At 42.2% G+C, this 12,206-nt stretch overlaps 1 protein-coding gene and 1 long non-coding RNA gene across 2 annotated transcripts in view; one reads left to right on the forward strand and one right to left on the reverse strand.

Moving 5' to 3' along the window:
• Window positions 1–6: 6 nt before the first annotated feature.
• Window positions 7–1,485, reverse strand: LOC118428484. The gene is made up of 3 exons (XM_035838568.1): window positions 1,471–1,485; window positions 455–1,245; window positions 7–346 (listed from the first exon to the last, which is right to left on the reverse strand). The coding sequence occupies exons 1-3, from the start codon at window positions 1,483–1,485 to the stop codon at window positions 187–189; spliced, it is 966 nt and encodes a 321-aa protein (XP_035694461.1). The 3' UTR covers window positions 7–186.
• A 9,769-nt stretch (window positions 1,486–11,254) lies between these two features.
• Window positions 11,255–12,206, forward strand: part of LOC118429745 — a 4,559-nt gene continuing 3,607 nt past the window's right edge. The window contains exon 1 of the long non-coding RNA XR_004832775.1: window positions 11,255–11,444. This is a non-coding gene — a long non-coding RNA (uncharacterized LOC118429745). The remainder of the gene's footprint in view (window positions 11,445–12,206) is intronic.

The raw sequence follows: 12,206 nt of genomic DNA on the forward strand, positions 1-12,206 counted from the left end.
TATCGGTAAAAGTGCCTTACAGTGTCCTTCAAGAAAATTAATTTTTTGTTCTAAATCTAACTACAGGAGTTTTCCATCCGAGTTTGATGAGACAACCGCTGCCTTTTGCCTCAGATTGGTAATAAGCATTAATGGACGGCACACCCATAACCGGATTGCCGCTAACGAACCGACGCAGTGTTTGACTCACAAATAATGATAATAGCACGTCACATTGCCGCTTATGAACCGACGCAATGTTTGACACACATGATAATAGTCCGTCACATTGCCGCTTATGAACCGACGCAATGTTTGACACACATGATAATAGCACGTCACATTGCCGCTTATGAACCGACGCAATGTTTGACACACATGATAATAGTCCGTCACATTGCCGCTTATGAACCGACGCAATGGGCGGCATACAGATGATAAGAGTGCCACATTGCCGCTAACGAACCGACGCAATGTTTGACACACATGATAATAGCACGTCACATTGCCGCTTATGAACCGACGCAATGTTTGACACACATGATAATTGCCCGTCACATTGCCGCTTATGAACCGACGCAATGTTCGACACACATGATAATAGCACGTCACATTGCCGCTTATGAACCGACGCAATGGACGGCATACAGATGATAAACACGGATTGGCACCCGCCAGTCCTATAGTATCACAACCGACGAGATAAACACAAATTGGCACACGCCAGTCACATGGTAACAACTGGGATAAACACGGATTGGCACCCGCCAGTCCTATAGTATCACAACCGACGAGATAAACACAAATTGGCACACGCCAGTCACATGGTAACAACTGGGATAAACACGGATTGGCACCCGCCAGTCCTATAGTATCACAACCGACGAGATAAACACAAATTGACACACGCCAGTCACATGGTAACAACTGGGATAAACACGGATTGGCACCCGCCAGTCCTATAGTATCACAACCGACGAGATAAACACAAATTGGCACACGCCATTCACATGGTAACAACTGGGATAAACACGGATTGGCACCCGCCAGTCCTATAGTATCACAACCGAGATAAACACAAATTGACACACACCCGTCACATGGTAACAACTGGGATAAACACGGATTGGCACCCGCCAGTCCTATACTATAGTGGCACAACTGGGATAAACACGATTCGGCACACGCCTGTTCGTGATGACAAAAATTGTCTTTGGCATCCAACCTGACGGCCACAATAAACTCTAATACACGTCCATTGTCCCACTATTTCTTAGTTTTCTGAGCTTTTCTTACCCCAAGCAAGCTATACTCAAATTGTAACCAAACTGCGAATCAAACCTGACAGCCCAGGCATCCCATATTCGTTGTCTGACAAATTTAGCAATTAGATAAATTTAGAATACAAAAGGTCCAGTCTTATCTGACAAAGTTAGCAAGCCCGACAAGCCTAGGCATCCCACCTCCGTCTTGTATGACATGAATATTTACCTTAACGTTTGCCATTTCACCTTATATATCTGCTTGATTCCTGACCCTGACCCTGTTTGGAAAGTACTTTTCTCTATGTCCATAAAAGCGATACTCTAAACAGTTAAACCCGCCTATGACGGCGTTGTTCCTGTCTTTGGCTGACCTTTCGGTCTCATGACGTAATTAATGCCCGACACCAACAAAGATCAACAAAGTCGTAAAGGTCATGATTGAAGTCATAACATTTTATCTATTTACTTTTAGATTGTAGGGAACCAATCCACCCATCAATGGTTCATATAAATAAAATGGGGACAGGGTGGGAGGGAAAATCAGAGGAGAAAATCCAAGAAGTATTTGCGAGTAAAAATTTACGCTCAGAAATCAGGTTACGAACGTCCGAGCCTATAGGGCGACCTTCTGAAAAGCCCGCTAACATTCGATTGAGCTGCGTGCGTGGTTCTACGTGTCCACGTGCCCACTGGAAGGTAGATTGTATTACATAATTAGCATATTTTTGCCCGCGGGCATAAACAAACCCATAATGTCCCTTCATGCGTCCAACCTAAAATCCGTTTTTTCGCTTCACGAAAAAGTATTTTATGTTTCCCTCTGAAGGCCATTATGTCTAAGGTAGCCTCACACAGTATCTCACGCAGTAACAACAGACAAAATATGGTTTGGCGGTAATATCATATAAGTTTTAATCAATGTGACTGACGAAAAGATCGGCATCCCACCTCTTAACACGTTACCGTGAATGAGAATCGTTGAACATGCTCAATAACACGCTTGATGATAGAAGTAACAATAAGCGTGCATATTCTATCAAACACATAATGAGGGACTTCTTCTAGACATTTTCGGACATTTTCCATACATTAAACCTACAGAATCAGAATGCAAATTCTGCTTCGAAACCCCCCAAGGAGCGACTAGCGAAAACAACAGCCAAAACACCGACTGAGAAATATCACTACGGAATCTGGGTGCACACTTAGAAGGAAACCCCCCAAGGGAGCTATTAGCGATGAAAAACCCGCCAAACCGACGAACCGGGGTGGAAAGGCGTCATCCTGACAAGAAACATCGTTAAACGCCGAATAGTGAAAGCACCCCTCTTTTTTCTTCTAGGTTTCAGTCATGAATATCGTCAGAGTTTAGGAATCAACTCTGTGGGTATCAACGCCGACCTCATAGTCTAAAAAGTTGCGTTACGTGAATCACAGCAACCATCTATGGTATTGCTTGCATGTAACTAAGTTGTGAATCCCATTTGACTCACCAGTACTATCATTGGCTCACCAGTACTATTATAACGTCTATGTAAAATTTCTGAATCGACCATGTGGCGATTCTGACGTTAGTAACGTTACGTCTGCACTAGAACGTTTTTGGAAAATGGTTGAAGTCAACCCTCTGTGATAGCGCCTGTATATAATTCCGTCGATCTGACTAGAAACGATTAATTCAGCACCGAATCGCGATTATACCACTCTTGACTTAACATTTTTCAGTCAAGCGATTCTGTAATACTCGGTCTTGGGATCGGCTACATGCCGTTTCGTAATCCACGGACACATCGATTCAAGTCCTTCTGTCTTGCTATCGGTAGACTTATAAGACAAACTATGAATGATCACTGGCTTATAATATACTCGGTGACGTATATACATTGTATATATTAACAAAGAATACTGAGCTCAGAGGCGTCAGTGTACGTCCGGCCAAGGAAGTTTCCAATCCCATAATGTGGTTATGCCAGACAAGCAATGATCGAACGTTAACGTTACCAAAAAGACAAAGGTGGGCATATAACTTACCGCAGCAGTGTAGCATTCAAATCCAGCGCCGATAAAAATCAGAGGAGAAAATCCAAGAAGTATTTGCGAGTAAAAATTTACGCTCAGAAATCAGGTTACGAACGTCCGAGCCTATAGGGCGACCTTCTGAAAAGCCCGCTAACATTCGATTGAGCTGCGTGCGTGGTTCTACGTGTCCACGTGCCCACTGGAAGGTAGATTGTATTACATAATTAGCATATTTTTGCCCGCGGGCATAAACAAACCCATAATGTCCCTTCATGCGTCCAACCTAAAATCCGTTTTACGGTACATCAAACGTTCCCGTTTACATGTTTTCTGTTATATGCCATGTATCATGTTTCTCCAGTGGTGCCACTTTGCCTGAGTTCGGCACCACTGTGTACTGTATTCCCTTTTTGTTGTATTGAAAAGAACCTAAATATCATCACAAAAACAACAATCCCTCGCTCTTATACGTCTGGTTACACAGAGATAACGAATTATTCCTGCATCACGGAGACAATAATCAGAATCAGTGCCCATTCTGTAGGCATTATATTATATCAATGATAGGTATTATCCCATTGTAAGCAAACAATCTCCCAATCAACGTTCGAAATAACGACTGGCGTCACCACGTATCTGGCTTCTCCCCGAAGAGCATTATTAGTGAAATCTCGCGGGGATTGGCGAGACGTCGTTTCCCTGAGCGCTACACCGGTGGTAAATAATTTTCGAGTGAGACTGCGTCAGAAGAAGCTTCGAAGAGCGGCGGCACTCCAGAACTCCTGACGGTCACGCTTCACTGTCGTCTGCCAAGAGCGCAACTCGTGCGGGTGAGTCAATTTTGTGTGGTTTGAAGCTCTTTGACCAGTATGTATGTACCTGTCCGATGTCAATGGCTTGCTGCCGATCTTATTTGCAATGCACAACTTTCAGTGACATTTACTAGCAATTAAGGTAAGGGGTTGTTGTGAATTTAAAATTAAACATTACAGCTGCAATACATGCCTTGGAGACCACGTCGCCGACAAATCCTTTTACCAGTACATGCGCGAATGATGGTAAGCGGTACGCTTCTTTCGATTCTATTAATGTGTACTTGCGGAAAGAATGCACGGTGAAAATATCGGTGAAGTAGAAAGGCAATATCTGTAAATAAATGAATCGTATCTATCTTTAACTGGTATAGCCTATCAACTGTTGCGCTCAATGTATTTTTACTCATGACAAATACATTCTTGAAATATGGTGACCATCCTCTTAAATTCTGTCCTACTACTTGCTACATATATTTGCCCAAAGGGTGGCTGTTTTTTACAGCTACAGTAACCTTCAAGTCGGTACCTTTGCAACAGCCGCCTGATTTACATTATTCAAACCAAACCGTAATTGTTTGGAGAAGAACAAGAAGAAGATAAGAAGAAGAAGAAATGGAGCAAAAAAGGGACCGTACTTCTTTAGCCACCGTAAACTTCACAATTTGACGGCTCATACTATGAAGATGACTGTTTACGATAGGTCATCACTCCTGACTTTTTAGTTACCCAGTTGATATGGCTCCTGTCCGTTTGACTAAGCATTCTTGTCCATACCCTGCATTTAGCCGTTACTGCATTTGGAGAATGCTGCTAATAGCTTGCTGGCCTCGGAATGCCTCGCGACAGCTAAGAAATCATCAACAACTCGAAGTTTATTTTCATTGCTTGTTGCTGCACCAATAGAGGATGATATTTTTGCATGATGCATGACACAAATTCTCTGATATCTAGCAACGTGGTAAATAATTAGAAAGCTTACCACGGATAGCTTGAGTGTTATATTGAATGTTTGTTCACCCAACTCTCTTCTCAAGAAGGGGAGGGTATTGGAGTCCCCGGCACTCCCGGGTACACTTTAGATGTAACGTTACACTCTTTCATTGAAGTGCCTACTAGATATTCCACGTTCAAATACTTCATTCCCGTTTTGCGATTGAATACTCAAGCAGAACTCATCTTGGCATTTCCCCATGTGACAACAGGCCTCTTAAGCATGTTACAAGTGCAACATATGGTACAAAAGAAAGTATTAACATAGTTATTCTGTGTTTGTGATGTATTGATTGGGCGTATGTAAGTGTGTTGAGGCGGCTAACATGGAAAATTGGGGGATGATAAGCTACGCGAGCGCTAGATAAGGTGCACACAAATTGCCAGCCGCTGGCGAGGAACTTGATTGGCTGAATCTTATATATTATGCTAATCAGCACGCAGCAACAGATGGTTAGCCGGTAAATTGATTTGTGACTGCGCCTTAATGACGTCATCCACTCCTTTGTGTGTACACGGTAAACCAACAAATGAAGTTGACATGTGGGTCTCGCGGCACGTACACGTGAGGTATAGAAATTACAGTCATGAGTCCTAAAAGCTAGAGGATGATGCGTGGACGCCAGAACTTTACACTTACACAAACAACCCACCGAAACATTGGGTCGCCAGGTAGCATACGATGTAAGTCACTCAACCGTAGTTCTTGTGCATTTGAATTAACTACAAAACCCCGTAACTGTCAAACCGTATCACATTTAATGAATAGCTGAGGCTGTGAGACTGAAAACCCGCATATCAGCGCAACCCCGTGTTTCTCTCGTGTCCCCGCGCAAATTACCAGGGTGTGTTTAATGGTAAACCTGCGCGAGATGGATTGAAATGTAATTGCACCTGGCAACGGTTTGCTCTCGGCTGAACCCATCCGTCAAGCTGCATCGTTCAAGCCCAGTGATTTTGAATACATGTGAAATAATGCACGTTAGAATCGTCAGGTTATCGTTCCAGTACACGTTCTGAGAGTGAGCCCTGGTAGTGACCTTTCATTCAGAAGCACAGCAACAGGTATCAAGTAGTAGGAGATATATTAACAGTTGTTCACTGGATGTCGCGCTGAGCAATGGCATTGAAAAACATTGAAAATATGGTTATCACTAACAGTTAATTACAGACTTAAAGCCGATGCCAAAATGTCGCTTTATTTCAGCAGAGTTGAACCGGTCGCAGTTTGGTGCGCCGTCCACATCGAGAAACATATTGAATCTTTGACTGTTCAAGCACATTGGCAGTGGGAAACTCCACAACCACACTCTCCAAGCAGAGGTTAGGCTCCGGCTGTTTTTTTAACGTTTTTTTAGTCGTTTTTATCGGGCTTTCTATTTTTTTATATCTTGCTGTGTCAAAACCTAACTGGCTGGCGTACTTCAAGAAAAATGACAAAATAGACTGCCCGATAACAACGGCTAAAAAAACCGTTAAAAAACAGCCGGAGCCTAACCTCTGCTTGGAGAGTACACAACCAGTCTTGCTTGTGTGGTTTTTTTTTTCATATCTGAAAGCGATTTTGTGTGCGAAGTCGACACAGGTGGTTGATTTGTGACGTATTGTGTTAATGTTAGATGGCCGGTTTGGGTCGCCAATCCACCAACTCAGCTCGAAGGTCAAGATTCTTTTTTTGTTTCAATCTTTTTGACCTTTTGCAGATCTATCTGACGTGGGTCTCTAACGTTACCACATGTGACATGGGTTTTGGGTAAAGTATCGGATTTAGTTGGAAAATCGTCTAATGGCATTCAACACACACATAAGCACTAAGTAATAATAAGTATGGATAACATTTGGCGTTAGTGCCCAGCATCATATTTAATAAAGACCACTAAAGATGACCACGCTGACTGTGTGGTTGAGATATAGTATTCGGTAGTAAAATAGCGGCCTCACATGTGTCAGGGCAATGTTTAATGGTGGATAATGGGTAAAGAAAATCGTTGCGCGCTGGTCTGTTTTCTCGTCAGTTGGGAACGCCCGGCCAATGGCCATGAGACGTACTGTTATGTATGAAGTAGTGGAGCGGGTACAAGACCTGACTGGACTGCGCCAAATTGCGCAAGGATTCTCAATTTGTCGCCTGAAAGTGATACTTTATAGTTTTCGAAAGACTTTATTCCATTCAGAAAATGTCGAAATTCATATATCTTACAATATCACCACTGCGGTCATGGGTCGTGAGTGAGTAAGTGATCTTATCTAAGTTGCACGCCAAGTATCAGAAGTTAACATATGCATCATTTTATCACTGCAAATCTGCATTATTAATAACTTTGATGTATGATTTATAGTGGCACCACCGATTTGATTTCCAGCTCATTTGGGTTACATTTGCATTAATGCATCAGGTCGATCTCAAAATAAAATTGGCATGAATTCGCAAAGTTGGCAAAATTTGGCACGTTGCACCATAAAAACCATATAGGCCACACCACGTTATCTTGCATACGACTGTGATGTAATGAGCTGTAAAAAGAGACAGATTACATATCCTTCAATTTGCAGACATCTTGATTAATAAGGATATATGTTCAAACGACGGGAGTTAATTGACTCATTGCGTCAACCTTGTCTTGACATTGCTTTACTTTGGTTCCTATTGGACTATCGAAAATTGTGTTCATCTCTTTTGCATATCAATTCAATGGTAGGTATAAAATTAGCTCTTCGACGAGGTTTCTCCGGTGTCACTATAGTGGACGCTGTCTGAAACGTCTGACCGTTTCCCAACTCGTAGCCAATAACCGTTCTTTTACTCATGTTTTTACCTGTATGTCTAACCTTCATGAATAAAACAACTTCGCTGGACTAAATAAGGAGCATGAAAGAGAAAACTAAAATAGGACGCGAACGAATGTTTGATTTTCATGTCCAACTTAAGGATTGCTCTTCCAACAAGGCAGCAATCGATTGCTGGAACCCTTACGTATAACTAGAGAAAAGTACAAACCAGGACAAGATTTCACTCAGGGTTACTTATCGGATTGATTATGTGAACACGAAGAGCTGGAGGGGTAAAACCGTACTGTAACGTTACCCGCCACGCATACCGATTCCGCACCAGGTGACAATAACAACCCTGAAAGCGCTGCGTGTGCGGCATCCAGTGACATAAGTTCACCCGTAACACGTCTGTAAGTGCAAACACTGACCCAGGTCCCGGCTTTCTTGAAACATGCATTTTGCCTGAAGTCACAGATGATGAACTTTGCATGGCTTCCTGTTTGGAAATCTGTAGAGCCACCAGACTGGATGACAGGGGAATGGAAAACACATCAGAGGGCTGACTTTTCGATTGATTTGGTAGATCTTTGGTTGGTTTAAATGGCGTAGGTGAACTGCTGTAGATTTTTGCTGTGTCGTAGTATTGTCTGCCGTAATGTTGTGGTGTCGTAATGTTGTCTGCCGTAATGTTGCGGTGTCGTAATATTGTCTGCCGTAATTTTTTGGTGTCGTAATGTATGTATGGCTGGTAGTGGTTGGCCAGAAAGACGTTCTATGCAATGGCAGTGTTGCACAGTACTAGGAATAACTGTTCTTAAAATTATCTTGTTTTGTATGAATGCACGAATGAATTATGAAAGGAGAAAGACCACTCCCATAGACGCAGGTGCCTCAGGATAATTTCGTCAATTTTAGAAAATAGAAAAGGCTGAAAGGGCAAAAATCGTATTATATTTTGTAAACTAGATAATGTCTTTTTGAGGCCGGCTTTACTTTATCATACATACGTAATACCAGGCTGATATCCCAATCAGTCAACGGGTATATTGCGGATCTCTGTAATTCAGCTACACATGAAATATGGGGTCCCTTCATTTATCAAACCTGATTTCAAGACAGAAGTGCAATAAAGTTAAGATCATCATTAATCAACGAACATTAAGAAGATTTTCGCTGATCCCAATGTGCAAATAAGATTTGATTAAAACAGAAATATACCTGGCTTGTACGCGCCGATATGCTGACAGGATGTAGGTATCTTTATACAATCTTATATTTTGTGTGGGTATGCTACATGACATGTATGTGAGTATTAACATGCATTAATATAAAAAACATGTTACCCAGCAAATATATTAACAAAACTACAAATAAAAAAATAACTATGAATAGTATAGGTAGTGTAGATTCAGTTGTCAAATTAATTCATACATCATTTTCATTGTTAAGTATAACCACGCTGTATATCACTAGTATCTTTAGGGTATTGTTCGTAATATAAAGTTATCACAATTGATAAGAGGTCTTTTTTTGCGAAATCCAGCTCGAGGCCTGATTGCAAGTAACATAAAAAGACCCGACAAACATAATAGCATGTTTTTACTCGAAAATGTTGTCTCTAAAGTTTCAAACTATTTGGTTCTACTTCTATGTGCATGTATTCAGCAGGGTCTACACTAAATTACTCAACGTCAAATCTAATTACCCATTATCCGCCATGGGTTCCCCCCATTCTCTGTCGAGATTCTCTTCTTCTGAACTTGAACAGATGAAATATTTGAGTCGTTACAGGCAAACATAATGTTCTAATTCACGATGAAGCTAGCGATATACACTCAGCACAAAAGGTTTGGAATATCAACTTCAGTAGGGTAATTTCAGCACTTTTGTGACCCCCTGACGTAAGCAGACCTGTTGCTTGTTAGATAACTTTACAATCATAAGAAACTCTAGTCAAAAGTGCTAAGATATACTTCTATGTTCTGCATACCAAAGATTACATGAAAAAGGATTGATTGAATCATTGACACCCGCGACCGTACTAATCGGACGATACAGTGACACAAGCAGGGAAATTGGGCCACATTATTTGTGTGACCCACTCACGTTAGCAGGCCTGGTGCTTGTTCCTTGAGTTTACAATGATAATGAGTTTGATAACATTGGAAAGGAAATCACACACGCTTTCTATTGATACATTGAAAATTTGAAATTGATGCAGAAACAACGGAAATATGATGTAAAAAACGTTTTGTGCCGAGTTTAGTTGAACACCAACATATGGTGTATAGGTGGCGTTTTCACAGCCCTTGGGGCACAAAGAAGGAAACCCGCATATGTTCGGCAAAATCAAACACCACAACCGCATCTTGTAATATTGGTGAGACTTTGCCAATATAACTCACGCTGTGGTCATACGGAGAAAGCCGCTATAAAAGGTACCAATTAGCCTGCAGCATGTTAGAATGCACTCTTCTGTAGTCATCAATATGTACACGCTTGGGGTGGAAATAAGAGCTTTCATGTTCCAACCCTAGAATAACGTTACATCTTGGCAGATATTCGGTTGCAGACATTCGTTCATTACTCTTTAATGTGATATTCAGTCGGCGTCTTGGTGGGTACCCTGTCTTGGAAACTTGCCCAGACTTGTATACATCCTTGGCCTTCTGGAGCTCTTGTGGTTACGCGACAAAACTACGGCTTATCCGAAAACCCTCCCGATAGACGAAGTTTATCCTAAAGCCATCTTAAAGTCAGCACTGAAGTTCAATTTCACAGGCAAAACCTTGGCATACACAGTGGATCACGCCAACGGCGTTATATGCTATACACATGGCTGGTTAGAGTCTTAACGTCTTGTGCCTCAAAACTCGACGATGGAACAACTTCACACTGTTATATGTACTGGCTAAACCCTCGGCTCCTTGTTATTTTCCATGAAAACTCTGATATAAAAATATAATGTAAATTTGTCATTCCCTTGTTCAGTTGTCCTCCTTAGAACTTTTTTAAATGCCCCTGCAGTTCCAGAGCAACCTGCTAAGGAGATCCAAAACATGTACACCATGTATTCCCTGCGTTACAAGTTATCTGCCACCAAAAAATAAAGACTACAGCGCATCCAGGTCACAAGGTATAAAAAACGGAATTTCTGTTGCAGTACCAAGTCACATACAAGGGAGCCCAAAATTGACCTTTACCTTCGGCTTCCTAACACCTACCCACATACCAAATATCATCGTAATTTATCCAGAGGTTTATGAGTTAATGCTGACCACAAATATCCGGAAAAACAAACAGACACACAAACACACAGACAGACACACCAGAAAACATTTTTCATGGAGATAAATATCTCTCGGCTCACCAACTACGCTCCCCTTTATGCGGTAAAATATTTTTCGTAGTGCTGCAACCGTTGTGCGCTGAAACCGGAAGTGACGCGAGTATACGTGACTCCTGACCTTTCTGCTTGCTTCTTGGAATATGTTACTGCGCAGACTCCAACACTTCGTGTGATTCGCTCGGGCAAGGAGGCTCGGGCTACCACCGGTGTACTACATCTTTAATAGAGAGCATCTTTCATTTAACTACAGGCCAGGTGAGACACTGTACATGTCAGTAAGGTGTGTTATCTTTTCATGCAGGCCAAGTGAGACGCTGTACAGGTGTGTAAAGTGCATTTCCATTGTCTACAAGTACAGCCCAGGTCAGACCCTGTAACGTTACATGTGTGTATTAAAGGGTTTTTCCAGCGTCTACAGGCCAGGTAAGACACTGTAGAGGTAGCTAAGGTGTGTTTGAACAGTGTTTCCATTGTCTACAGGCCAGGTGAGACTCTGTACAGGTGTGTAAGGTGTGTTTCCATTGTCTACAGGCCAGGTGAGACTCTGTACAGGCGTGTAAGGTGTGTTTCAATTGTCTACAGGCCAGGTGAGACCCTGTACAGGTGTGTAACTTACTGTAAGGTGTGTTTCCATAGTCTACAGGCCAGGTGAACCCGTACAAGGGTGTAAGGTGTGTTTCAATAGTCTACAGGCCAGGTGAGACTCTGTACAGGTAACTAAGGTGTGTTTCCATAGTCTACAGGCCAGGTAAGACACTGTAGAGGTAGCTAAGGTGTTTCTCCATTGTCTATGGGCCAGGTAACACACTGTAGAGGTAGCTAAGGTGTGTTTCCATAGTCTACGGGCCAGGTGATACCCTGTACAGGTGTGTAAGGTGTGTTTCAATTGTCTACAGGCCAGGTGAACCCGTACAAGTGTGTAAGGTGTGTTTCAATAGTCTACAGGCCAGGTGAAACTCTGTACAGGTAACTAAGGCGTGTTTCCATAGTCTACAGGCCAGGTAAGACACTGTAGAG

The sequence above is a fragment of the Branchiostoma floridae genome, chromosome 13 (assembly GCF_000003815.2).
Source record: "Branchiostoma floridae strain S238N-H82 chromosome 13, Bfl_VNyyK, whole genome shotgun sequence".
Lineage (NCBI taxonomy): Eukaryota > Metazoa > Chordata > Leptocardii > Amphioxiformes > Branchiostomatidae > Branchiostoma > Branchiostoma floridae.

Coding starts and splice junctions, on each gene's coding strand:
- LOC118428484 (XM_035838568.1), bottom strand. Junction 347..454: donor TATTATCATGTGTGTCAAAC/ATTGCGTCGGTT, acceptor TGTGTGTCAAAC/ATTGCGTCGGTTCATAAGCG.